Source organism: Sus scrofa, chromosome 17 (genome assembly GCF_054392235.1).
Source record: "Sus scrofa isolate SSC_HxYL_T2T_F1_AM1 chromosome 17, Sscrofa_HxYL_maternal_Yorkshire_Landrace_v2.0, whole genome shotgun sequence".
In the NCBI taxonomy this organism is placed as follows: domain Eukaryota; kingdom Metazoa; phylum Chordata; class Mammalia; order Artiodactyla; family Suidae; genus Sus; species Sus scrofa.
Genome location: NC_139399.1, coordinates 38,073,863 through 38,101,389, shown reverse-complemented (window position 1 = coordinate 38,101,389; position 27,527 = coordinate 38,073,863). Strand labels below are relative to the sequence as shown.

At 51.1% G+C, this 27,527-nt stretch overlaps 1 protein-coding gene across 3 annotated transcripts; it reads left to right on the top strand.

The window, feature by feature from the left end:
• The first annotated feature begins 150 nt into the window (after positions 1 to 150).
• APMAP (adipocyte plasma membrane associated protein) lies at positions 151 to 26,857 on the top strand. 3 transcript variants are annotated; one of them, XM_001927087.8, is made up of 9 exons: positions 151 to 296; positions 10,322 to 10,438; positions 14,753 to 14,868; positions 19,346 to 19,438; positions 20,657 to 20,773; positions 21,946 to 22,120; positions 22,609 to 22,743; positions 23,143 to 23,335; positions 24,919 to 26,857. In XM_001927087.8, exons 1-9 carry the CDS (start codon positions 205 to 207, stop codon positions 25,126 to 25,128), a joined length of 1,248 nt encoding a protein of 415 aa, XP_001927122.3. In that variant the 5' UTR covers positions 151 to 204; the 3' UTR covers positions 25,129 to 26,857. The 3 variants fall into 3 exon arrangements, with proteins under 3 accessions (XP_001927122.3, XP_084859485.1, XP_084859486.1); XM_085003359.1 differs by having other exon boundaries at positions 10,322 to 11,549; positions 11,728 to 14,868; XM_085003360.1 differs by lacking the exons at positions 19,346 to 19,438; positions 20,657 to 20,773.
• The last annotated feature ends 670 nt before the right edge of the window (positions 26,858 to 27,527 follow it).

The following is a 27,527-nucleotide window of genomic DNA, read 5'->3' as shown; positions in this document are numbered from 1 at the left end:
GGCCCCAAAGGCCGCTGGCTGCAAAGTGTGCGGGAGCAAACTTGCCGGGAAGTGCCTCGCAGCCGCGCCCGCCCTGGCGGCCGGAAGGGGCTGGACTCTCGTCACTTCCGCGCTCTCCTGGGGAGGTGGGGCCTTCTGCGTCACTTCCGTGCGCCGGGTAGGAGGCGGGCGGCGCGGCCCTCGGGTAGCAGTCCCACTGGTACCATGAGCGAGGCGGATGGGCTGCGGCAGCGCCGGCCCCTGCGGCCGCAGGTGGTCACGGATGACGGCCGGGCCCCAGAGGCCAAGGACGGCAGGTAGGCTGGGCTCGGAGCGGGGCCTGACTCCGAGGCAGCGACCGTGGCGAACGCCTCGCTTAATCCCTGGCTGCCTCTCTTCAAGGGAGGAAGCGGGTTCCTGCCGCGCGTGCACCTGCGGCCTTTCGGCCGGTCGCCGCGTCACTGCCCAGCCCCCGGGCCCCCTTGCCCCCGGCCCGGTTGCACTTTCCCTCAGGGACGCCCGCGGAGCCGCCCGGGGCGCGCGGAGAACGGCTTCCGCACCTGCCTTTCTCGCCGCGTCTTCAGAAAGAGCCGCGAGCAGAGGGGACGTGTGGACAGTTTCTGTGAGAGTCCAGCCTTGCACGTTTTCCCAGTAGGGTCGGAGATGCCGAGGGCGCTGTAGTATCGGTGCCTAATACAAGAAATCCCTGGCCTTTGGCCTCCTCTTCTTCTCCCAGCCTTCCGGAGTTTAAATGTGCTTTGCTTTGTTAGTTAAAAACTGAAGCCTAAGCCTTGGAAAGTATTAAAATTCTCTTTTTAGCTTCGTGCCCTGAGTGTGGTAACTTTGAATTTTTTTTTTTTTTTTTTTTAAGGGGCAAGAGGGCCCACATAGACCGAATTTAAAGGGTGGAACTGATTGACTTACATGTTATTAGAACTATTGGCAGTATTTTCTGAGGTGCCACTGGGGGTGGTGTATACTGAATGCAGGACAGTTTTTGCCAAGGAAGACTGAATTTATTCACTGACGATAATAAGATGAACACGTTTGAAGGAGCACCATAGCAGAGAGGAGTGTTGGCTCTAGAAATGCCATTGACAGGATTTTTCAGTAATATGAGTCCTGGGGCCAGAGGAAGGGTTGGAAATAGGCTCCACGTACAGTCCTTACTGTAGGAGGACCAGCCATCCCAGTTTGCCTTGGACTCAGAGGTTTTAAGGATGTAGAACTTTCAGTGCCAACCCCGGGCAAACCAGGACAAATTGGTCACTCTTTTGACTGTGGGTGTTGTGAAATCATCTGCTGATAACTGAGGAGCCTTTAAAACAAACATGCATGGACTGGCAGTGCTGTGCTCCAGAGACTTCAAACAGGACATTGCCATACTCTAGTACCCAGGAGTCGGGAACAGCTGGCCCAAGCCTGTCTGTTGGGACCTGCAGGGCAGAGAGCACCGGAGGAGACCTGTTTTGGGGTGTGTGTGTGTGGGGTGCTCCAGGCCTCAGGGCAAGGAGCAGAGTTAATTCACTTGTTTTTCACTTTCTCTGTGGGGATTTCTTCCTCAATGGCAGGGTTAGTCCTAAGTTCTCACCTGCTGCTGGTCTTTCCCTGGGGGCCTTCTGCACTATTTATTTAAGACATTTTCTTGGCTTTCCTGTGTTTTGTTTTTTCTCTTCTTTGATCCTAGTCTGTGTCTTTGTAACAGTCTCTCTCAAAGAGAGATCTTGTTATCCAGCTTCCTTCTTAGATTTATATTGTAATTCTTTGGTTTTTTCCCCCTTATTTTTATCATTCAGTGATTCAATTTTAATTTCCTTTGTGGAGGTTTCTAGGAGTTCATCTGTTTGTCGTCTTAATTACCTTGAAAGTTGAGGGTTCACCCTGACAGGAGGGCTTTGTGTATGGTGGGAAAGTAGAAGAATCTGGAGGAAGTAGAAACAGGATAACTATAGAGTAAACTTGACCCGCTAAACAGAATGAAGCAAGCCTGGAAGGGTGTTAACAGAAGCAGGGCAGTAGTTTTAGTGGAAGGGACACCTAGCGATACCTTGCTCAGTCTCCTGACTCTTGGCATGAAAGATGGTCTTAGCTCTGTTTTACTGGTGAGGTTGTGACACGATTTCTGTAAAGTTACAGAAGAATCAAGTCACAAGAGACATGAAAAAATGAAAGAAGGACAGAATTGGCAGCTGGACAATGGGAAGCCTATTTTTAAAACTGTGCTTTGGAAATAAGATTTTATGCCAGAGCTCTTGAGTTTCTGTAGCTGAGCTGTAAGCTTTCATTCATTGTGGCTTGTAGATGCGCTGAGTGTTCTTACCTCAGCGCAGGCTTGTCATGAGTTATCTGGCATCAGTTTCCCCACATGGTTTAGAAACTTTATTGACAGAGTGATTGTAACCCTTTTGTTTTGGAAGAGAGAACAGCTGTTTAATATCCATATGTAACTACTTAGGAGTGAAGAGTTGAAAACTTATCTCTGCTTTTTCAATAAACCTCTAAAGGATTTTAGTCTAATTAAAAATCTTTTAGGTCTGTTTTCCTTTTTCCTCTTTAAGACTGAGGCGTAAGGGAGGCAGTGTGGAAAAACAGCTGGGGCTGTCAATTCACCAGGTTGTGAGGAGCCAGCAATCTGGAGTTTTCTCAGCACTTTTCCTGTGTGTGTGTTTTCAGATTGCTGTTTTACCTTGTTTTATATTTGTTTTCGGTGCTGAAGCAAAGATGCCTACAACGTAGGAGCCCCAGTTTAAAGGAATATGAAAAGCGAACAAATGTATGGTGCAGTCACTTGAAAGGACAGGGCTGTTTTGTGTGACCCTCAGGCTCCCAGAATCACCTTGGCACCTGGGATTCTGTTCTGTGGATTTGGGCGTAGCAGATTTTCAGTGAAAGTTGCAGGTCTTTTTTGACCTCCCAGAGCCTGTTGGGCAGGATTTGAGTCCTTGACTCGAGGCCCTTCACATTTGGCTGGTGCAGTCCCAGGATTTCCTCATTTGTGGCTGAGCTAACAGTAGGCAGTCCTGTTGCATCACTGTGCTCGCTCTCTTGCTTTGGAGGCCGTAGGAAGTTTCAAATGCAGGTGTAGAGGTTGGGCAAAGCAGTTGGTTTCCTAGTGGCCCCTGGGAGGGCGATTGCTGGTCTTTCGGGATGTGTCAGCATAGATTGGGCAAGAGAGTAGGATGAGCACTTTCAGCTCTTAGGCACTGAAAATGGTTATGATAAATGGAGGGCCTGCTGTTTGAGTGACATGGAGGAGGGACAGAATTGTAGTTGACTCTGAATTGCAGGAGCTGCCAGGGAGGTGGGCCTGCCAAAAAGTTATGAACCTTGGGCTGAAATAAGTGTGTTTGGAGCATGCACTATGAGGACCTGTGTACTGGCTCAGGTGCCAGGGGAGCACGGCCCTGGTTCTTCCAGCAGCTGGTCCGAGGGCTGTGGACAAGTCGCCCTGAAGCCTTGGGGCTGGAGCTCACAACTTTTCAAGAGAAGCTGGAAACCCAGGTTTTTATGGAAAGTCCTCTATTTTTCAGTTTTGGCAACTGAAGCCATTTTATTTAGTGACAGTTTATGGTTTGCCTTGAGTCCTGGGCCCCACATTTTATGGGGACTCTGACAAGGGCTGAAACAACCAGAATGTTCTACAGCCCCACCCTCTGGGGTGTTCTCAAAGGCTAGGGGTCGGCTCAGTGAGGAGAGGTGAGAGGTCAAGGGTGCTGTGCTCCCGGGCCCAGCGCTGAGGTCCCTGGGGGGTTGGGGATGGGAAGTACCCTGTGCTGCAGCCCCTGTGGGCCACCCTTAGGGCCCAGGGGTCTGTTCTGGCAGCTTCCCCTTACTTACTGCCTTAGCCTTCTGCGTGGGGGTTAGGAGGGGCTAAAAGCCCGTGCTCTTCAGTCCTGAGCCAGAGCTTGAGTCCTTTGTTTCCTTGGCCAGGGGTTTCTCCCGGCTCGTCACTTGGAGCCACCCATCCTCTGCTCGGCCCTGCTGCACCTTCTCCATGGGTGTCACTGCCTGGCCAGGGCTTGTCTGGACTAGGACATGTGGAGGGCGGGAACTTGACCCTACTCCCAGAGGCCTGCCTGCACCTGTGGAGGTGGTTAACTGTGTGTGGGTGAGGGGTAGCAGCTGTGCAGTGAGGTTTACGGAGTGTACAAAGCAGGCAGGCTCTAAATGGCTGAACATTTGCTTGTTTGGGCTATTTTGTTGTTGTTGTTCTTTTTAGGGCTGCACCTGCAGCATGTGGAAATTCCCAGGCTAGGGGTCAAATGGGAGCTACAGCTGACGTCCTACACCACATCCACAGCAATGTGGGATCAGAGCCACATTTGCAACAACAGCTCACTGCAGTGCTGGATCCTTAACCCACTGAGAGAGGCCAGGGATGGAAGCCGCATCCATGTGGATGCTAGTCAGATGCATTTCTGTTGTGCCACAAGGGAACTCCTTTTTGGACTATTTTTAAAGTAATTGGATACGTAAAATTGGAGTTGGGTGCTGATGAGCCTTTTGAGCTGATGGGTCACCTGCAATGAGAAAGTAAACAGCCCTACACGTCTTTGGCTCTTCTGTGTGAGCCCTTTCTAAAACTTGACACTGTACAGAACTTGGGGCTGGCTGGCACTAGCCAGATGTGATGGACTAACTTCTTTCCCAGAGGAGGGGGTTGCCTCAGGCTGGTGATGTGCAGCCATCCAGCTGCAGGTCAGGAACAACTGGGAGCTTGAACCTGCCAGACTCTCAGGCCTTGTTTATAGCCCCCTGGGTGGCCTCCAGATTCCCCTCTAGCTCTTTGTGCTCTGATCATAAGGGGTGCTGGCTGGGTCCCCGTCAAGGATGGACCACATGGACACAGGTCCTTGCCCGAGTTCTGGTTGCCTTTCCAGCTGTACGCAGGCGCTTTCTGTCTTGGCTGGACTCCTCGGTCTCACCGTTGTGGGAAGGAGCAACCAGCTCCTCAAGAGGCTGCTGGGAGCTCTGAATCAGGTTGCTCAGGGAGACTTACAGATGTGGGGGGTATGGGAGAGCAGGTCGCAGTGCAGGGGTCTGAGAAGGTCAGGAGGGAGCTGTTTCATGCGCAGTCATATTGGGCAGGGAAAGGTGAAGGGGTGCTTTGGCCACTGTCCCTGTTTTTGCTGCTGAGATTGCACCAGGTGGCTTCCCTTGAGGGGCTGCACCTATCCTGGGGGAAGGGGGTCACATCAGCCCCCTTGAAGGACACCTGTCCTTTGTTGGGCCCTATGGAAGGGTTCGTGCAGTGTTTTGTAGCCTGCTCTTGGGGACTTTGCTTTTAGAAGGAGCACAGGACCCAGCCCTTCCTGCCCTGTGCCCTGCAAACATCTCCTGCTGTTTCCATGGTGACAGATGGCACCTAAGGAAGTCCTGGGTGATGCTTTCCCACCTCCAGACAGGTTTGCGGAGTTGGTCACTGGCTTTGTTTTCTTTTTTTGACATCTTTGTTGAGAGGTCACTCCCACACCATCATTCGCCAGTTTAGAATGTCCAATTCAGGGGTTTTACTATATTCAGAGAGATTTACAGCCCTCACTGTAGTCTAAGTTAAGAACCTTTTTGTCACTGTTAACATTTTCTGAGGTAAAATTCACAAAACACAAAATTAACCACTCAGAGTGAACAGTGATGTTAATATTGTGAAACTCTCTGGTTTCACAATTTTTTCTGTAACACCTTGTTTCCGGTAAGTAACCACTCCCATCTCCACTCTCGCCCACATGTCTGTTGAGATGAGCGAGTGGGTGGCATTTGTGGTACTGAGCGAGAAGGGGGCAGGTGCCTGCCCACTGCAGCACACAGGCCACACCACGGTGCTGGCTGGAAGACTCTGAGGGCTCCAGGTCCGGGCGCCCTCTCCCGTCCTGTCCTGGGTGACTTCAGATCAGACTCGGCCCTCGGTCTAGTCCTTCGGGCAGTGGCCGGGTGCCCTTGCCCACTTCCCTTGTTGAGCAGAATGACGCCATTCTGCCTGTCCTTCACTGTCATCGCCATCACCCTCTTCTGGGCCCTTGCTCCCTGCAGACCTCCAGGCTGTTCTTGCCTGCAGTCCCGTCTGGTCACAGCTGGTCTGTGCCATGTGTGCTCATCATGTTCTCCGTTCTTTTACCCTGGCCACCTGAGTCAGTTGCGTTAGAAGGAGGCTGCCACTCTCACCACTGCTATTCAGCATAGTTTTGGAAGTCCTAGCCACAGCAATTAGACAAACAGAAGAAATAAAAGGTATCCATATAGGAAGAGATAAAACTGTCACTGTGCACAGACGACATGATACTATACATAGAAAACCCTAAGGACTCAACCCAAAAACTACTTGAACTGATTAATAAATTCAGCAAAGTAGCAGGCTATAAGATTAACATTCAGAAGTCAGTCGCATTTCTGTATACCAGCAATGAAATATTAGAACAGGAATACAAAAATATAATACCTATTAAAATTGCACCTCACAAAATCAAATACCTCAGAATACACCTGACCAAGGAGGTAAAGGACCTATATGCTGAGAACTATAAAACTTTAATCAAAGAAATCAAAGAAGATGTAAAGAAATGGAAAGATATTCCATGTTCATGGATTGGAAAAATCAATATTGTAAAAATGGCCATACTACCCAAAGCAATCTACAGATTCAATGCAATCCCTATCAAATTACCCATGACATTTTTCGCAGAACTAGAACAAACAATCCAAACATTTATATGGAACCACAAAAGACCCAGAATCGCCAAAGCAATCCTGAGAAACAAAAACCAAGCAGGAGGCATAACTCTCCCAGACTTCAAGAAATACTACAAAGCCACAGTCATCAAAACAGCGTGGTACTGGTATCAAAACAGACAGACCAGTGAAACAGAATAGAGAACCCGGAAATAAACCCTGACACCTATGGTCAATTAATCTTTGACAAGGGAGGCAAGAACATAAAATGGGAAAAAGAAAGTCTATTCAGCAAGCATTGCTGGGAAACCTGGACAGCTGCATGCAAAGCAATGAAACTAGAACACACCCTCACACCATGCACAAAAATAAACTCCAAATGGCTGAAAGACTTAAATATACGACAGGACACCATCAAACTCCTAGAAGAGAACATAGGCAAAACACTCTCTGACATAAACATCATGAATATTTTCTCAGGTCAGTCTCCCAAAACAATAGAAATAAGAGCAAAAATAAACCCATGGGACCTAATCAGACTGAAAAGCTTTTGCACAGCAAAGGAAACCAAAAAGACAACTTACAGAATGGGAGAAAATAGTGTCAAATGATGCAATGGACAAGGGCTTAATCTCTAGAATATATAAGCAACTTATATAACTCAACAGCAAAAAAGCCAATCAACCAATGGAAAAATGGGCAAAAGACCTGAATAGACTGTTCTCCAAGGAAGATATACAGATGGCCAACAAACACATGAAAAAATGCTCAACATCGCTGATTATAAGAGAAATGCAAATCAAAACTACCATGAGATACCACCTCACACCAGTCAGAATGGCCATCATTAATAAGTCCGCAAATAGCAAGTGCTGGAGGGGCTGTGGAGAAAAGGGAACCCGCCTGCACTGTTGGTGGGAATGGAAACTGGTACAGCCACTATGGAGAACAGTTTGGAGATACCTTAGAAATCTATACATAGAACTTCCATATGACCCCGCAATCCCACTCTTGGGCATATATCTGGACAAAACTCTACTTAAAAGAGACACATGCACCTGCATGTTCATTGCAGCACTATCTATCCACAATAGCCAGGACATGGAAACAACCCAAATGTTCATTGACAAATGATTGGATTAGGAAGATGTGGTATATATACACAATGGAATACTACTCAGCCATAAAAAAGAATGACATAATGCCATTTGCAGCAACATGGATGGAACTAGAGAATTTCATACTGAGTGAAATGAGTCAGAAAGACAAAGACAAATACCATATGATATCACTTATAACTGGAATCTAAGCACAATCCAGCACAAATGAACATCTCCATAGAAAAGAAAATCATGGACTTGGAAAATAGACTTGTGGCTGCCGGGATGGGAGAGGGAGGGAGTGGGAGGGATCAGGAGCTTGAGCTTATCAGACACAACTTAGAATAGATTTGCAAGGAGATCCTACTGAGTAGCATTGAGAACTGTCTAGATACTCATATTGAAACAGAACAAATGGTGGGGGAAAAATGTATACATGTAAGGATAACTTGATCCCCTTGCTGTACAGTGGGAAAAAAAAATAAATTAATTAAAAAAAAAAAAAAAAAAAGAAGGAGGCTGCGTGGCCCTGGGGTTTGGAGACAGGTGGGGGCTGCCTGTCCTCTGCTGGAGCCTTCGTCTCTCCACTGGGCCTGGGCACCTGGACCACCTGCTTTCCCGGTGATGGGCCTCTTGCCTACAGAACCCATGTCCTTAGCCCCGTGTGAGGAGGGGGCTGGGAACAGACTCACCCAGAGGTTATTAGAAGGGGAATAGGGAGTTCCCGTCGTGGCGCAGTGGTTAACGAATCCGACTAGGAACCATGAGGTTGCGGGTTCGGTCCCTGCCCTTGCTCAGTGGGTTAACGATCCGGCGTTGCCGTGAGCTGTGGTGTAGGTTGCAGACGCGGCTTGGATCTGGCGTTGCTGTGGCTCTGGTGTAGGCCGGTGGCTACAGCTCCGATTGGACCCCTAGCCTGGGAACCTCTATATGCCGCGGGAGCGGCCCAAGAAATGGCAAAAAGACAGAAAAAAAAAAAAAAAGGGACTAGGCACAAGACGGGATCCTCATTGGCAGAGGGGGAGTGTCAAATGTCAGCTCTGTGCCCTGTGTGTGAAGGTTCTGCTTGGCAGTATCTGGGCTCATCAGGCACAGAAGTGTTGTCCCCTCCCTGCAGGACATAGCCCTGCCCAGCTCTTGGCCGCCCCGAGACAAGGTCTGCTCTCCCCCAGTTCCGGTCCTTGGCCTGGTGCCCTCCTGAGGCCTCTCCAGCAGTGCCTTCCATGTGACAGTTTGTCCTCGTTTTGTCCTGAGCCCTTGCCAGCAGAATCTACACCATCCATAATGCCAACAATAGTCAGTTCAAGGAAATCTAGACCTTTCTATCCTGCTCCTCAAAATTCTTTTCTCCTCCACCCACAGGTTGATGCTGGAGCTGTTCCCACGTTTTTCGGACTTTGTTAAAGCAGCACCCCATCCTCCTGGCAGCTCTGGGGATGGTCTTTTCCTCCCACAAACAAGGGGCAGGATTCAAGCACTCCAGTGTGCTGTCCATGTGTCTTAAAGGGGCCACTCTCTTTGATTTCCACCTACCCCCAGTAGAAGCAGAATGATTTATTTTCTGCTTTATTTATTTATTATGCGTGTTCAGAACTAGGCAGGGCTTTTGAGATTACACTGCCCCAAGCCCTGGGGAGTGGGGAGCCATGGGGAGCTGTGGATTCTGGGTGCAAGGGCTCGCCTGAGGGGGCGTGGCTATGGGTGGGAAAGCTGGGGCTGGCGCCCAGGCCCCCATATTCTGCATTCTACGTAGAGAGCATATTGTCAAAAGTCAAATGAAACATTTCCTTAAGTCAAGTTGGTTTGTTAGGTGTGAGTCCTTTTTTTTTTTTTTTTCTACTCAACTTTTTTGTTAGAAAGATTCTCCACCCTAGGAGTTCATGATCTTAATTTGATACAAGTTAACTCGATTTCAAGTGTTGAGGGAGTTTGAATACTCATAGTGCAACTAGCGATCCTGTGCAGTTTGTTTCTAAGCAGGAGGCTTCACAGGCCCCCAGGCCCAGGGGCGAATGGGTGTACACGGGGTTGTTTGCAGGAGATGGCAGTCCCTGTCAGTCACCTGTCCCCATGCTTGGCTCAGGGTCATGGGATGCTAACAGGGCTCCTTGCAGCCTTTGCAGTGACGGCCTGGAGCTGTGACTGTAGGTCCACTGTCCATCTCTGTCCTTTGGTCTGGGGACAGAGGGGGCTTCCCTTGGAGCTCTTGGAGGTGTGAAGCCCACAGTGGCTGGGGGCTGGACACGTGCAGGACGTCTGCTTCCACCCCTTTCGTGGATTTGCCTCTTTAGCCACACACCAAAGCCCTCAGGGGGCACCAGGTGGTGAGTGCTGCCGCTTTGACTCCGTCTTCCTGTGGCCCGTGCTCTGTCCCATCACTGCCCTTGAGTCCGTGGGTTCTCCCACTTTCAGCCTCTGCTCTGGGACTGAGACATGGCTACAACTGAGAAGGTGTCCCAGACGGGTTAACAAAAGAGCACGGCGGTGTTTACTGTCCTAGCAAGCGGACTGCCCTTTGGCCAGGGCGACGGCCAGGCCTTCAGCCTGCGGGGCCTCCATGTGCTTTGTCTCCGCAGCTCCTTTAGCGGCAGAGTGTTCCGTGCCACGTTCCTGATGCTGGCCGTGTCCCTCGTCCTCCCCCTGCTCGGAGCCATGCTGCTGCTGGACTCCCCCATAGACCCGCAGCCACTCAGGTGAGCTATTCGGCAGGGGGCGGCCTGATTAGATAAAATAAATGCACCGAGACAGCTTCTCAGTCATAAACCAGTGTGGCCTGAAAGGGTATACTATCATGAGAAATGAGATTTGTGATTTCTTTAGTCCCTCCTCTGTTTTGTGTTGAATTAAATGTTACACAATATGTGCCTGGTATTATCCATGTTACTGTTTCAAAAACCAAACTGTACAAACCAAAGCCAAAACCCAGAAGCAGCCCAGACCAGAGAAGCTTGAGCATTAGAGATGATTAAGGTGAATTCATTTGAAGTGGCAAAAGCATGAAGGTTACGTTTCAGTTGCCTTAAGTTTTATCAGTAACTGATTTTTTGATAAGCCTTGTAGTTGCTGTTCATTTTTTCCTAAGCGGTCCTTCATCTGTGGGGATCTGTGGGTAATAACGTGAAAAAATGGTGTGTACCTCAGGGTCCTGTGAGTGTATTGGCACTTGTAGTTATAGTTACACAGAGCCAGGTTCCTCTTGGGGTGACATTTACGGCATCGAGGACTGTGCAGGCTGGTTCAGTAAGTTCCTATTTCCCCCCGAAACCTCCCAGGCTGGTGAAGCTGCCTGAAGTTTACTGTGCAGTAGTCCATCTGAGGCTTAATGACCTCAGACAGAAGGGAACGTCTCAGCACAGAGGGAACAGAACAGGTAGAGCTGAGTGACATGGTGGTGTTTGGTGAGTGCAGGTTGAGGCTTCATAGTGGGTGGGGTGTTGGGTGACCTCTCCAAGGGGCTCCTGTGACACGGTGTGGGGAGCTCTTGCAACTGCCTCAGGGTGTAGACACGAGTGGCCCAGTCCACCCCAGATAGAGACTGCCAGCCTTTTTGGATAATCCGATGGCCGGGCGGGAGTGTGGATTGTGTCCACAGCTGGGGATCAAAACCTGGGCTGGGAGCTGGCTTTGGGGAGAGGAGAGGCCCCAGCTTCTGTGGGGGGAGGGTTGGAGCTCCTGTGACTGATGACCTTTGATCTTGGCAGAGGTGGTTTCCTGTGGGAAGAGTGGTGATGGGATTCAGGGGGGTAGGGGATAGGTGTGTAGTCCTGACAGACTGGAGGGGGGCCAGGTCGGGGGTGTGTGTGTGTGTGTCTGTGTGTCTGTGTGCGCGCACAGTCTTTGCGCCCGGGGGAGGAGAATAGTGTGTGTGTGTGTAGTCCTGACAGACTGGAGGGGGGCCAGGTCGGGTGTGTGTGTGTGTGTGTGTGTGTGTGTGTGTGTGTCTGTGTGTGTGTCTGTGTGCGCGCACAGTCTTTGCGCCCAGGTGTGTGTGTGTGTGTGTGTGTGTGTGTGTCTGTGTGCGCGCACAGTCTTTGCGCCGGGGGGAGGAGAAACCAGAGCTGCCAGCGTGGCTGATGGTGCCTCTCCTGGGCTCACATTTAGGGAATGACTGGCCCCCAAACCAGGGCAAGGCAGAGGGCTGGCAGGCAGGGTGGGGACGGTGAGGTGAGGTTGGGGAAACGAGCTGATGACTAGAGTGAAAAGGGCCTCTTTAAAACTGCTCAGAGCAGAAGGAGCAAGGAAGGGGGACCTGGCATGGGGCAAGACATGCAGTCCAGATGCTGGAGGTGCTGGGGGTGGGGGTCTGCCTCCAGGAGATCTGAGGACTCAGGACAGACAGACAGACCAGGGTCATGTGGGACAGGGGCCGCCTCCCTGGGTGCGTTGCTGTGCAGTTGGTGGCAGTGCTTAGGGAAGCAGAGTCACCAGGAAGGTCGCTGACTTTGCCAGACCCTGCTGTGCACAGAGGCCTCCTTTCCCTTGTCAGGGAGATGGGAGACGGGTAGACATGACACACATGACATCCTGGTTCCTGGAGGGTGTTGTCTGGGTCAGTCAGGGCGCACTTCGCACACGGAGAGGTGGGAGTGCGGAAGTGTGGGCACGTGGTTGGCCCGAGTGTAGGAAGTGCACATCGGCTTAGTGGTCCTCGTGCAGGGGGTGTCCGCCTGTGCCTTCCACCTGTGTGGAGGGGTCGGGGTCAAAGGGCTTCCTGAGCATTTCTGAGGGTCCCGGTCTCTCTCCTTGCCTTGGGGTGGGGGCACTGTCGCCTTCCCTGCAGGTCTCCCCTGAAGTGGGGCAGGGGCACTGTCCTCTCCCGTGCAGGTCCCCTCTGGGAGTTTCATTTTTGTGTTTTTATTTGCTCCTTGCATCCCTGATGACCATAGAGCTCTGTTGCTATTATTTATTATCTTCGAGTTTTCTGGTCTCACCCTAGTAATAAAATGCATACTTTTGACAGTAGTGGTAATAGCTTTCAGCTGCTAGAGGAATTACTGTTCCTGTTGGTTTAAAAGATCACAGCCACAGAATCTCATCTTTAAAACCCTACTTTGTTTTTTATGTTAAATTTTACATTAACTGAAAAATATGTTTTAAACATGACAAAAAGTCCTATCCTTTAATGAAAAATAACATTTCTGTTCCTTTCTGGATGGAAGCTGAGTCCTCCACAGGGGTGGGGTGGAGGCCGTAGTGACCGCTGACCACGGTCTGTGTCCTCACCGCACATTGTGTAGCGTTCACAGCTGACAGTCGGCAGGGACATTGCATAGGTCCGATCTCAGAAGGGAGAGTAAGGAATGGTCCTGATCAGGTAGGACCATGGGGAGAAACAGGATGAAGTTGGACACTGAGCAGGAGCCTCACGATTAAGGTGAGTGAGTCAGCACGAGGTAACAGGAACAGGAGTCGCTGGCTGCATGGTCCCTGTGGCCCTTGCTACCCATCCTTTGCGTTTTCTGTGAGTTTTCTCTTGTCCCCACGGAGATTGCTCAGGCCCCTTGGGGAAGTTCCCTGAGGACTCCTGGGGGTAGGGAGCAGGTGGTGTCCACGCGTGGAGGGGAGGCTTGAAGCTTGGAGAGCCTCCTCCTCCCACTTTGTGCTTGTCTGTGGTTCTGTCTCCACATATCCTTGTGCCTCTGGAGGTGTGACCTCCCTGGGCAGACTTGAGCCCAGGTGTGTGGCAGGTCATGGTTCTGCTCTCCCCCTTTGGAAATAAAGCTCCTTAGTTAAACCAAGAGAGTGCTTTTGAAAAGCAGGGAGAAAGCCGTAATTGGGAGTTGTGCTGGGTCTGAACAGGGGCTGCAGGCAGCGACGAGCTTTGCGCTTCTCCCACACCGCCAACCCCCACCTAGGTTCTCCCCCTCTGGTACTCTCCCCCTCCCCGATCCTTCCCTCCCCCTTCCCTTCCTCCTGCCTCCCCCCTCCCTCCCACAGGGCTCACTGGGAGCCTCATGTGTGCTTGGTGTTCCTTATACAACAGTGAAAAACACAGACACATCCCTGACCCTGGGTGTTCCTGTGGGGACAGGCAGACAACGCAAGGGTGAGGAGCTGAAAAGTGCTATAAACGAAATCTGGGTTTTTGGGGGTAGTATGAATGTTAGATTGGATGCTCGGTGTAGGCCTCACTGAGAAGGTGACCAGGAGGAACAGTGGACTTAGGGTGGGAGATGCCAGGTGCCCACAGGACCAACGGGGAGTGCCGAGTAAAGGGGGTGGGGGCGGAGGATCTTGGCTCCTGGGGGCCTTGGCTCTGAGAGGTGGCTGCCGTGGTCTGTTTCACAGGGCTCAGGGGCTGCTGGGTTGAGGGCAGGCTGTAGGGATAAGGGGAGGCGGGGAGGGAAGATGGTGGCTTGGACCAGGGTGTCAGCAGAAGACCTGACTGGCAGGCGGCATCCGCAGAATTTGGTGATGGACTGCGAAAAGCTGCGTACTTGCCTGTGGACTGAGAGGGCGGAGCTTGTGGAGCCACTTCTGCATGAGGGGAGGGGTCCAGGCCACAGAGGGAGCCAGGCGAGTGACAGATGGTGACAGGAGGGAGGCAGTGTGTGCCTGTGCGGGTGATGGGCTGCTTGGGCAGTGATGCCAGGCCCAGCTATCTTCTGTCCTCAGCGGGGCAGGAGGCAGGACTGTCACTGTGAAGTGTGGATGCCACTCCTCCATCTCAGTTGGACTTGGCCAGCTGGGTGGCCAGAGGGGAAGGAGCGCCAGGCTGTGTGATTGGGGTTGGGGGTGGAGATGAGGGGGGTTGGCCAGTGGGGCGGAGTCAGGAGAACACCTCAGTTTTCCACCAGCCACATTTATGTTTTCAGTTCTAATTTGTGCTGGGACTTTTCCTGATATCCTAGAAAGTTTTTTTCTTAGCTTGTGCTTCTAGCCACAGAGGATGTTACTGGAATGTGCCAGCTTAACCAAAGAACAGGGAGTTACTCGTGTAGGTCCTTGGTTAATGCTTTTGTCCTGTATTTTTACAGACAAATTCCTGTAATTGCATTATTTTACAGCCTCAAAGAACCCCCTCTCTTGCTTGGTGTCCTGCAACCAAATACGAAGTTACGAGAGGCGGAAAGGCTGTTTGAAAATCAGCTCATTGGGCCAGAGTCCATAGCAAATATCGGGGGTAAGTAGAGGCCTGGACGAGGCGTCGTCTGCTGCCTGGGGTGGGTGGCAGGGAGGCAGTGTGCTTCCTGGTTGTGATGAGCAGGTGCATGTCCAGCAGGTGCCCATGGGGGCCTCTCGCCTCTCCAAGTTGCAGGACTTTTATGCTGGGTGGTGTTGAGTTCATGTCTGTGAAGCACTGTCTTCTGCTCAAATCGTCAGACCCTTTCGAGTGAGAGGAGAAAGGGAAAATGTGCGTGTTGATGTTTAGCTCATCATGGTGGATGTCACTGGACACGATGTTATTTCCTGGGGTGGATTGTTTTTCTGTAGATCTCACTTTTGAAAACAACAGGACCCATTCTCAGTATTGCTATTTTTGTGTGTGTGTGTGTTCCTAGAGCTGCACCCACGGCACATGGAGGTTCCCAGGCTAGGGGTCGAATTGGAGCTGCAGCTGCCGGCCTACACCACAGCCACAGCATTGTGGGATCTGAGCTGAGTCTGTGACATACACCACAGCTCATGGCAACACTGGGTCCTTAACCCATCGAGCGAGGCCAGGGATCAAACTGGCATCCTCATGGATACTCATTGGGTTCGTTACTGCTAAGCCACAACGGAAACTCCTCTACTTTTGTTTTTAAAGCTCACTTTGGTGGGTACACTTAAAGGTAACCATCTGCTTCACTCTTGCCCAAACCTAACAACCAGAATAATGGTGTGGTTCTAATTCCTGAGTCTGTAGCAACCTGCAACAGGCCTTTTCTGTCTGTTAGGATGAGAATTAAGCCTAGGAATCAACAAGTAGAATTAATGAAAAATTGCTAAAGTGGCATGAGGATTTCCCTGCTATCTACGTGGGCCTCCAAGTGCAGCAGTTGTGGGCATGTGTGGCCATGTGCTGGTGCTTCTGCTTTGCCCTGAAGGCCCCTCAGGCTGTGCCTCCCTTCCCTAGCCCAGCTTTGTCTACCCTTGTGCTGGGCATTTCTGTAGTTGGCTGTTGCTGTCTGCCTGGCAGAGTCAGAATCACTCAAGAAGGGTGGGCATGTAGTGATAGAGATGCATATTTCTCTTTAAAAGACATCGATGTTTATTAATAGCACAAATCTGGTGTTTTGGGTTAAAAAATCCAGTATTGATATTTAAAGCTGGAACTTCGAGGAGTTCAAGTGACTTTTTTTTTTTTTTTCCACTCTCTCAGAGAATGCTTTTCTTGTCTTTTCCACTTGGCCTGCTGCCTCATCTTACTCTGTCATTACGCCTCCCCTTTCTCTCTTAAAGGAGCTGCTTATCTTTGTGACATTTCTGCAGGTATGAATCCCACGAAGGCCCCAGACACCCTGCTGCTGACAAGGGAGGAGGCACCCATTAATGTCCTTTTAATTTTTTTTTTTTTTTAATAAACTTGATGTTGTAGAGCAGTTTTGGGTTCACAGCAAAACTGAGGGGAAGGCACTGCTGGCCTGCCATCAACATCCCCCACCAGGTGGTGCATTTGTTATAGTTGATGACCTCTACTGCCACGTGGTCACCCGAGTCCATAGTCTGCCTTAGGGTTCCCTCGTGGTGTGGACGTGCTGTGGTTGGACAAATGTTTAATGACATGAATCCATCATTATAGTGTCTTACAGAGAATTTCTGCTGCCCGAAATCCCCTGTGCTCCATCTCTTCATCCCTCTCTGCCCCCAGCCCCTGGCAACCACTGATCTGTTTTCTGTCTCCATAGTTTTGCCTTTTCCAAATGTTTTAGAGTTGGAATCATACAGTGTGTAGCTTCTTCAGACTTACTTCTTTCACTCACTGATGTGCGTCTGAGGTTCCTCCATGTCTTTTCATGGTTTCGTACCTCTTTCCTTTTTATTGCCGAATAATATTCCATTGTTTGGATGTATCGAGTATGTTTTTCCATTCATCTACTGGAGGATATTTTAGTTGCTTCTAAGATTTGGAAATATAAATAAACCTGCTATAAACATCTATGTGCAAGTTATTTTTTGGGCTTATATTTTCAGCTTGTTTGGGTAAATACCAAAGAGCACAATTTCTGGATCTTGTAATAAGACTGTGTTTAGTTTTCTAAGAAACCACCAAACTGTCTTCCAAAGTGGCTGCCCTGTTTTGAATTCCCGTCAGCACTGGAGGAGAGTTCCTGTTGTTCCACATCCTCCCTGTATCTGGTGTTGCGAGTGTTCTAGATTTTGGTCGTTTTAATAGGTAGGAAGAGGTATGTCATGGCTGTTTTAATTTGCGTTTCCCTGATGACACATAGAACATCTTTTCGTGGACTTATTTGCCATCTTTGTATCTTCTGCAGTCTTTGGGCAATTTTTAAAATTAGATTGTTAATTTTCTTATTGTTGAGTTTTAACAGTTCTTTGTATATTTTGGATAACAATCTTTTATCAGATGTGTCTCTTGCAAATGTCTTCTCTCAGTCTGGCTTTTCTTGTTCACTAGATGGTGTCTTTTTCAGAGCAGAAGTGTTTAGGTTTAATGAAGTGTTGCTTATCAGTTCTTTCATGGGTCATGTCTTTGGTGGTGTATTTAAAATGTCATCACCACACCCAAAGTCAACTAAATTTTCTCCTTTTTTATCATGTAGAAGTTTCGTAGTTTTGCATTTTACATTTAGGTCTGTGACCCATTTAGAGTTAATTTTGTGAAGGGTGTCTGTCTCTAGGTTTGTTTTTTGCATGCGGATGTCCAGTTATTCCAGCACTTTGTCGAAGAGTGCAGAGGGGCAAAGGCACTCATCGTGTTGCCTTTGCCTCTTTGTCAGAGCGGGGTTGTGTGTGTGTATGTGGATCTGTTTCTGGGCTCTGTTCTACTCCATTCATTTGTCTTTCCTTTTGCTTTTCCTGCAGGGCCTTGATGATTGCACCTTTTCATGAAGTCTCAGGGTCAGGCAGTGTCTGTCTTCTAACTTTGTTCTTAAAAAATATGTTGGTTCTTTTGGGTCTTTTGCATCTTCATATAAACATGAGAATCATGTTGTGGCTATTTGCACCATAGCTGCTGGGGTTGTGATTAGGATTGCTTCGAAGCTATAAATCAGTCAGGAAGAAGTGACCTCCTGACAGTGTTGAAACTTCCAATCCGTGTTCATGGACTGTCCCTCTCTTTATTTCGTTCTTTGATTTCTGTCATCAGAGTTTCGTGGTTTTCCTCACCTAGGCCTTGTACATATTTTGTTATATTTCCTTCTTTTGGATGCTGGTGTATTCTGATTATAATTTCAAATTTCACTTGTTCATTTCTGGTGTATAGGAAACTGACTTTTGTATATTATCTTTGTATCCTGCAGTGTTGCTGTGATTGCTTACTAGTTCTAGGAGTTTTTTGTTGTTGATTCTTTAGGATTCTCTCCACAGATAATCATGTCTTCTATAAGCAAAGATAGTTTTAGTTCTTCGCTTCTAATAAGTATTCCCTTTATGTCCTTTTCTGGTCTTACTCTATTAGCTGGAACTTTGTATTATAAAGGAGCAGTGAGAGTAGACATCCTTTGTTACTTAGTGAGAAAGCATCTAATTTTCAGCATTAAGTATGCTATTAACTGTAGGGTTTTTTCGGCTTTTTAGGGCTGCACCTGTGGCATATGGAAGTTCCCAAGCTAGGGGTTGAACTGGAGCTGCAGCTGCCAGCCTACACCACAGCCACAGCAATGTGGGATCTGAGTCACGTCTGTGACCTACACCACAGCTCACAGCAGCACTGGGTCCTTAACCCACTGAGCAAGGCCAGGGATCGAACCTGCATCCTCATGGATACCAGTCCAGTTCATTTCCACTTTGCCACAATGGGAACTCCCTGTGTCTGGTTCTTAACCCGCTGAGCCACAACGGGAACTCCTGATTTGTAGTTTCAGTTGAGCATTTTATATGATTCTGTTTTCTCCCCTTTCTTAGCATATCAGTTATACTTATTTTAAAATCTTGTAGTGGTGGCCCTAGAGTTTGCAGTATACATTTAAAAACAGAGGGCATTTCATGAATTTGCCCATCACCTTTGCCCAGGGCCAAGCTATCCACTGCATGGTTCCAGTTCTGGTGGACATGCCTCTGAAGTGAGCACTTGATCTTCTTTAGTTTTACACTGAGGGTCTTCCTAGTAGTTCTTCCCCTTTGGTTGGGTATAAGTGGCTTCAGAGGCAGATGTGACATGAGGCAGACATGAACAGCCTGGATGCTGAGCGTCAGCCTGAGGGTCCCGCTCCTCAGAGGGTAGAAAATTCTGTTTTTACCCCTGAGTGGTGTCTGCTGTGGCCTTGGATCCAGCATCAGGGTCAAGCCCACGTGGTTTCCCCTCCTCCACACAGGGTTATTGCCCCATGTTATGACTTTGGTCCCTAGACACCACCTGCCTTCATTTTTGGAACCACTCTTTCCTCTCTGGAGATAAAAAGCACAGACTGGCAGTCTCTTTGGAGAAGTTGGTGTGGGCACAGTTCCCAGGCTGACCCAGTAACACCCTGTTCCTTCCTGTCTTTAAACAGATGTGCTGTTTACTGGCACAGCAGATGGCCGGGTCGTCAAACTTGAAAATGGTGAAGTAGAGACCATCGCCCGGTTTGGCTCCGGCCCGTGCAGTAAGTCCATGACCCCGCACCTGCATCTCCTCCAGCCACTTGGGAAGGTGCTGGAGGAATTGCGTTGCCCAGAGGTCAGGTCCTCCGAGAGCCTGGCCACCTGGCCTGGGCGTCACCAGAACCCCTCATTTGCCACCCCTCATTGGTCGCAGTACCCCCCCGGGCTGTAGCGTGGCCCTGCTGGGCCATATACCCCACACCCCACCTCACAGAGGCCTATGTCTGCAGGACCACTACTTGAGATGCCAGCTTTGTCCCTCAGGTGCTGAAATGTGGTCACGTGTTAGTCCCTTGGGACCCTCAGCCATTCATCCAGAGTGAAAATACCCTTGGGTCACTCAGGTTTTAGAAACTCACTGTTTAAAAACTGGCAGCCCACAGACTTATCAGTTACCCTTTTTTAAGAACTAGAATGTTTTTGTAAAAACGATTTATTTTTATGGTGAAAATGTGGACAGCATGAAGAAGAAGGTGAAAATCCACCTGAGTCTTCTTTTTCTGACCTGTTTCTGTTCATGGATACTCGCACCCACACATGGTTTTATGTGATGGAATCATACTCTACATCTGGGTATTTAACCTGCTTTTTTCCACTCCATACTTGGCCCTAAGTGCCTCTGCAGTGCATGCCCTGCAGTGAGTACCCTGCAGTGAATACCCTGTAGTAATCACCCTTCAGTGAGCACCCTGCTGTGAGCACTCAGCAGTAAGTACCCTTCAGAGGGCACTCAGCAGCAAGCACCCTGCATTGAGTACCAAGCAGTAAGTATGCTCTGCCACAGGTGTCGGTAGGAGAGCAGGAGAATGTCTCTGGAGTAAAGTGGTGGCTTTCCCTTTGTGACGGGAGGAGGGACCTGCTCTGCCACTGGACGGGCCCAGCATTCAGGTCCAGCTGCTGGGCTTACACCCCACTCCTGAGGCTCTGGAGAATTCTGGAGTAGGGCCTGATCTGCTAATGTCCCTGAGTGACCGTCTGAGTCTCGGGAGGCTGATGTGACCCTGACCCTCGGCTGCAAGTTGTGTGCAGGGTGGTTCCTCTGGGCCCGCTGGGCCGTGGCCTTAGGACTTGCGGGGCCGAGTCTGTCTCAGATGCCGTGGGTCCTTTTTCTTTTCTGCAGCCCAATGCAGTTTAGGATGGGGTAGATGAGGCGTGTGGACACTGAGGGGGCACAGGCAGGATCCTGGACCAGCCACAGTTTTCTGTCCCTGTTTCCCCAGAAACCCGAGAGGACGAGCCTGCTTGTGGGAGACCCCTGGGCATCCGGGCGGGGCCCAACGGCACCCTTCTCGTGGCTGATGCATACAAAGGGCTGTTTGAAGTAAATCCCTGGAAACGTAGGTGACAGTAACTTGCTTCCTTCTGTGATTTCAGATCTTTTAGACAATATGTGCCTTTATTTACAAGTGGATTTAGTAGAATTTGTTCAGTCCTGACTATTGGAGACTGATGCTTCTGGCTCACTGCTGGTGCTAACAGCACTGCCTGCGGCCTCTAGCCCGCGCTTCATGCTGCGTGGCCCTCACTCCTGCCGCCTCCGGCCCCCACCCTCCCCTCCCCTGGCCTTTTGTCTGAGCCACCATGTCGCAAGAGGACTCATTTTGAGGATGCTGGGCTCCTCTTCCTATCTGTGCTTCTCTGTGTCTCTGCGCCTAGTCTCCTGCTTGCTTTCTGTCTTCTCCTTTCCTTCCTTTCCTCCCGCTCCTTCTCCTCTTTCTCTCCCCACCCGTCAGGAGGCACCTTGGCCAGCGCTGTGCTATTTGCCGTGTGCACTTCAGTGGGAGGTTCGAGAGTGGGAGGGGTGTTGTCGTGGGTGGGGTGGCCACCTCTGCCGGGTGCTGGCTGTGTGACTGTGCCAATTCTCCTCTCTGTGCGCACTGTCCTCATCCGTGGGGTGGGTGACAGGAGTGCCTGCCTCGTGGGGTCGTTCTTGTGGGATCGCAGTGAGGAGAGCTGAGCGCCCCATGAGTGTTTGAGCTACAGTCTAAAAAGATCTACTATTCCTGCTTCTTCATTTAAAAGCAGATGAGGGGCACGTTTCTATTTCTCTCAGGCAAAAGAAAATTTCCTTTTTAATTTAAGACTTAACAGATTTTTGAGTCAGTTGGTCTTGATGAAGGAGAAGCTCCTTATCCTTAGAGGGAGGATTCTGCCATTAATGGAGCGCGTCTAAAAAGGTCAAGTCAGGGAGTTCCCGTCGTGGCTCAGCGGAAATGAATCTGGCTGAGGATGCAGGTTCAATCCCTGGCCTCGGGTGGGGCCCTAAAATGACCAAAAAAACCCCCCAAAAAACCAACAATAAAAAAGTCAGTCACCTGATGGATGATAGAAGGGAAAACACTGATTTGTACTAGAGGAAGGTACTTATCTCCTGACAGGCTGTGGAGAAGGTCCTTTGGTTTTTTTCCTTTAAAATCAATCAGGCTGATTAATATTTTGCAACTGTTGAGATGCATGTTCAAAGCAAGTCTCCCCTTCTTCCTTCTGTCCTTCCCCCCCCACCCCCCAGGTGAAGTAAAACTGCTGCTGTCCTCGGAGACACCCATCGAGGGGAGGAAGTTGTCCTTCGTGAACGATCTGACAGTCACTCGGGATGGGAGGAAGATTTATTTTACAGATTCTAGCAGCAAATGGCAGAGACGAGATTACCTGCTTCTGGTCATGGAGGGGACAGATGACGGGCGGTGAGTGTTCCTTCCTGGCCTTCTGCTCAGGGAGGCTGTTGGCAGGCAGGGTGCCGTACGTCCAGGAATTGCGGGGTGTGTCTGAGCAGAGTGTTCGGCTTGTAAGGGAGGATCTTCTGAAACAGGTGGTGGACACAACAAAACAGCAAGATGTTCTCACTTTCTCTTTGGAGAAATGAAACTAAAATGGGCCAGGCTCTCTGTGAGGGACCTGGGGGAGAGCTCACAGCCTCTGAAGGGGCCTCCTGCCAGGCTGGAGCCACAGGGGCCTCCCTGGTGCTGAGCCAGCTCCCAGGTCAGAGGAGAATTGACCGAGGGCTCATGCGGACGAGGGTGCCTAGGTCTGTCCTGGACAGGACGGGGGCCCTGCCCCTTTTGGGGAGGCCAAGTCCCTCCACAGGCCCTGGCCTGAGGGCCCAGGCAGGAGCAGAGCTCCAGCTCAGCAGGGCTGGACGCACTGCGTGACCCTGTACCCTTGGTACCCACAGCCTGCTGGAGTATGACACCGAAACCAAGGAGGTGAAGGTTTTGCTGGACCACTTGCAGTTCCCCAACGGGGTGCAGCTCTCTCCTGCGGAGGACTTTGTCCTGGTGGCAGAGACGACCATGGCGAGGATCCGGAGGTACCTGAGCTGACGTGTCCCTGGAGCCGTGGGCAGGAGATATGGGCTGCAGGGTCTGGGACCCAGCAGGTCCTGTGATGATGATAGTCATCTTCCTTGTCCCTGCCCCGGCCTTCTTGAGCGGCGCGGGCCTGGTGCGTCTTCACTGAGCGCTTACTGTGCTTCCCGCACTCCCAGCCCCTCTCTCTGCCATGGGCCCGGCTCTGCCTGCCTCCTGCATCTGCTTCTCCCGGGCCCAGGGTCCCAGGGTCCCAGGGTCCCGGGGCCTCTTGAAGCAGCTGTGCCCTGTTCGTGATGGACATGTTTACATTGATGTCTAAGACAGATGTGGTGCTCAGCTGAGGTTTTTGCATCAGCTGAGGGACTGCTGCTCATCGCCTGCTTGGGTGAACTTTTCAGGTTCTACGTGTCTGGCCTGATGAAGGGAGGGGCCGACCTGTTCGTGGAGAATTTGCCTGGATTCCCTGACAACATCCGAGCCAGCAGTTCCGGGGGGTACTGGGTGGGCATGTCCACCATCCGCCCCAACCCTGGGTTTTCCATGTTGGACTTCCTGTCCCAGAGACCTTATCTTAAAAGGATGATTTTTAAGGTAACTATGAAAACTGAGTTCAAAAAACAAAATGAAAATGCGTCTAATTATGGGTTTTTTGGACCTTTTTGAAAACTCTTAAAAAGTCTAGTTCTGCTTGTGATATTTAGTACTTTTCGTGACTTCTTTAAAACATGGTTTATTCTTAGGTCTGAAATGTCAGTTTAAACAGTTGAGCCCTTTGATTCCTTTTTTTCTTCTGGTTTCCTTGTCTGGATATATATGTATGTCTTTTGGCTGCACCTGTGGCATGTGAGAGTTCCCTGGCCAGGGACTGAACCTGAGCCGCAGCAGTGACATGCCTTCGGGGTCAAGGTCAGCTCTGCTGCAGAGGGTCCCTGTGTGGGCCCGCCTGGTGGTTCTCGGGTCAGGTTCAGGCTGTGTGTCTCCCGTGCCCTCAGTGCGTCCTGTCGGGAGGTGCCTGGTGTCACCTGTCTCTGCAGCATACATCACCTCATCAGTAGTGGCTGCCAGGCCCCTGCCGTGAAGTCACTCTTTACTGTTTGTAGGTACCAGGTATTTTGTGGGGAGGCTTCTATAGCCGTGGTATGATCCCAGGGTGTCTTTTATCAGTGGTTATAACCTGTTACCATGATCACTTGTTTCAATGTTCACATTGTCTGGCCATGGCCAGTGGGAGCCCCTTCCATGTGGCCCCGTGACCTTTGCATGTGTCTCTGTCCTTCTGGAGTGGGTCCTGCTTCCTGGATCCCTTGTCCTTTCCCCATTCCCGTCCCGTCCTCCGGGATCAGCTGTTTCTCCAGGGAGCCTGGTTCCTTCGGGAAGGGGACTTTACTGAGTGCTTGCTGTGGGGCTTGGCAGAGCTGGGGAATGTGTTTGTGTGCAGACTTTACAGCTACGTTTATGTATCTTAGTCCGTTTGTTTAAACTGAAATTGTTAAGTGAGGCTGGTATCTCTGCTTCCAGTCCATTACCACAGGGTTTATGCCAGTTCCTTTACCTTCCGTGTTTGTGCTTTTTCTGTGACGGTGAGAAGCCCGAGTCCTGTTCCCTTCATACCTGTTTGATCAGATGCCTCAAGTGTCCCATTCGGTCACCATTGTCCCCCATCACGTGGCCCTGGCTAGGGCGCCGGCACTCACGCTGGTCCTCTTTCCTCCCCGCCATGGGCAGGGGTCTGCCTTTCCCCTCAAGGCCCCCAGGTTGGGCCAGGCCCCTGCACTGCAGGACCCTGTCCCCTACCTTGGAGCCTTAGCCCCTCTCTTTCTCAGCAGAAAAACCCCTCCTCTCCCCCGACTCACACCTTCTCCCTGGTCTGGGCCAGCCCTCCACATATCTGCCGTGCTTGGCCCCACAAGCCACTTCTCAACTGAATTGTTTGGGGGTGGGGGCTGACCTTTTAAAGAGGCACCCACACCGCCATGTGGAGCAGCCTGCAGGAGGGCTGCTGGCGTGGCTGTGGCCCAGCAGCCAGGAGAAGGAGCAGAGCCAGGTGGGTGGCGTGTATGCAGTGGGTGACGAAACCCAAGGTGCCTGGCCTGTGGGCTCCCCGCGGGCCCAAGGTCCAATCTGCTCAGGCTATGGCCGCTTACCCCCCGCCTCTCACTCTGCTTTCCTTGCAGCTGTTGAGCCAGGAGACAGTGGTGAAGTTTGTGCGTCGGCACAGCCTCGTCCTGGAGCTCAGTGACAGTGGGGCTTTCCGCAGGAGCCTGCATGACCCCGATGGGCAGGTGGCTGCCTACGTGAGCGAGGCGCATGAGCACGACGGGCATCTGTACCTGGGCTCCTTCAGGGCCCCCTTCCTCTGCAGACTCCGCCTCCAGGATGCGTAAGACCCTGGGTGCCACGGGGGCCAGGAGGTGCGTGGACACACCCTCCTGCCTATGACCCCACTGGTCACCCTCGCCTGGGTTTGGCCAAGTGTCTCCCATGGGGAAGATGCGACCATGTCGAGCCATGTGCTTTCAGACACCTCCCTAGTACTGTGGTTTTCTTGGACCCGGGACTTGGTGTGCTTAGCCGGCCCCAGGTTTGGGGTGGGGGGAGAGCAGTGGGGGTTGGCCGGAGGCTGGATTTTGCTGCTGGTCTGTCCTGTCAGCTTCTGCATCTTTGCTGTTAAAGGGGTGGTATCATCTCTGGGTGGCGGGGGCCCAGGAGGATTGGGGGCGCTCAGCACAAGCGTATGTGAGGCTGCAGGTGGGGTATGGGGGTGCAAATGGCACTGCTATGTTCCCTAGAGTCCCGAGTCCTGAGCCTGGGCCCTGGGTATCCCTCTTGTGGCTCCACTTCCTGCCTGCCCGGCACCCTCCCTGCCCAAGTCCCCGCCAGCCTTTGAAGACCAGGCCGAGGCTTGTGTGGGGGATGAGCATGTGATTCCAGCAGCTCAGGACTCACCGGTCTCTCTGTGCATGGCCTGCTGCATGGGTCCGAGGACAGGATTAAAGGCAGGCACAGGGCAGGGGTGTGGGGATTCCTGTTTACAAACCTGGCTCCTCACCCCCAAGCCAGGCGTGAACAGTGCAGTGTCGGTGTCCTGTCCGCTCCTGTGTCACACGCCTGATGCTGCTCTGCATCCTCATGCTGTCCGCATGTGTCCCGGGTGTTGGGTGACCCATGTGACTGTGATAATTAAATGGATTTCCCTGGGGATTCGTCTCTTTGATAGTGTTGTTGGGCTTCTCTGCTTTAATCTACTTTAACTGTGAGATCTGGCTCCTCTGTGTGTCGTGAGGGCTGTTCTGCTGGGATTGTGTTTAGATTTGCTCGGCAGCCCCCCCCCCCAGCCTGCCACCCTCACTGGTTCAGTTGCACGACACTGCTCTCCTGTTTTCCAGCCTGCAAAGTAGGGCTGACATCTGCTGCTCCTTTCCTGGGTACTTAATGAGAACACAGCAGGGCTTGTAACTCTGGAGTTGTCTCTGTAATCTGAAAAGATAGTATTTTATATAGGGGTGACATTAAATGTCAGGGAGAGCTGCCAGTCCTGGTGAGACCTGAACTATCTGTGTCTTGTGCTCACAGCTCCACCCCCACCACCACCCCCGTTTTAGGGGAAGAGAGTTGGGATCTGATGGGGCTTGTCCTGAGTTGCCAGCTTTACTCACAGCAGTGTAGGGCAGTCAGACTGGCTTCGTTGTTGTGACGTGACCTGTCCACTTAGTGTTGTTTACGTGATGTCTTAGGAAATGCTGCCTAGTGGTGAACTCCGTGCCTCGAGTGTAGGAGCAGCAAGGTGGAGCCTGACCCTCTGCCATAAACATGTGGCCTAGGCGCCGACCCTGAACACCTCCTCTTGGTTGGGACCCCAGGGCTGGGTTCTCAGTGCAGAGAAGCTGGCAGCTTTTCACAGTTTCCAGCAAAGGAGTCTTTTTGACTCAGATGTTGGTTTTCTGTCTCAGTGTCATTTCCTGTGTTTTATCTAGTAATTTGTCACGGCGAGGTGCAAAATACAGCCTCATCAGGCTTAAGTACATGATATGCTTTTGTTGTAAATGCAAAGTGTGTTTGTTCTCATGTGAATTACTGTATTTGCTCTTAAAATTAAATCAGGTGACTCCCTCACTGTGTGCACGTCATCGTCTATTACAAAAGCGCCGTCTGAGCTCAGTTGCTGCCTTTCCTAGGACAGAGGTCCCCCGCGAGGGTTTGTCCTCAGCAGTGTCCTCTGCAGTTTTGAGGTCTCCTCTGCGCTGACCTTTATATGATGCAAGGAGGTGTGGCCACATCTTATGGGGAAATCGAGGACTGAGAAGGGCCTGCCCAGGGCACAGGTGGCCCACAGCAGGTCATCTGAAGGGGCTGGGGGGCGAGGAGGCAGGCAGCCGCCCAGCCTGGGGGTCAGACCAGTGGTGCCCAGTGCCCTGAGGCTGGGCAGCAGCGGGGCTAAGCCCTGCCGGTGGGACCCTGGGTGGCGGGCATTCCTCAGAGCCTGGCCCATCTGCAGCCCAGGGTAGCTGGGTGAAGTATGGAGCAGGGCCCGGAGTCTGCATGGCCGGAGAGCAGGGTGAGCCTGTGGGCAGCTCTGGAACACTCAGGGCAGGCTGTCTGTTGGGATTGACTGCTTTTGGTCAGGTGGAGACCTCAAGCATTCCTTCTTTGTGGTCATAATTCTTGTAGTTCTTAGAATCCCAGGTCCTTAGCTTCACCTTTTCCTAGTGACAGTGAATTAAATGAAGTGCAGCTTTTCTGTGTCAGAATCTTTTCCTCTGAGTCACAGTGACGCTGATAAGTT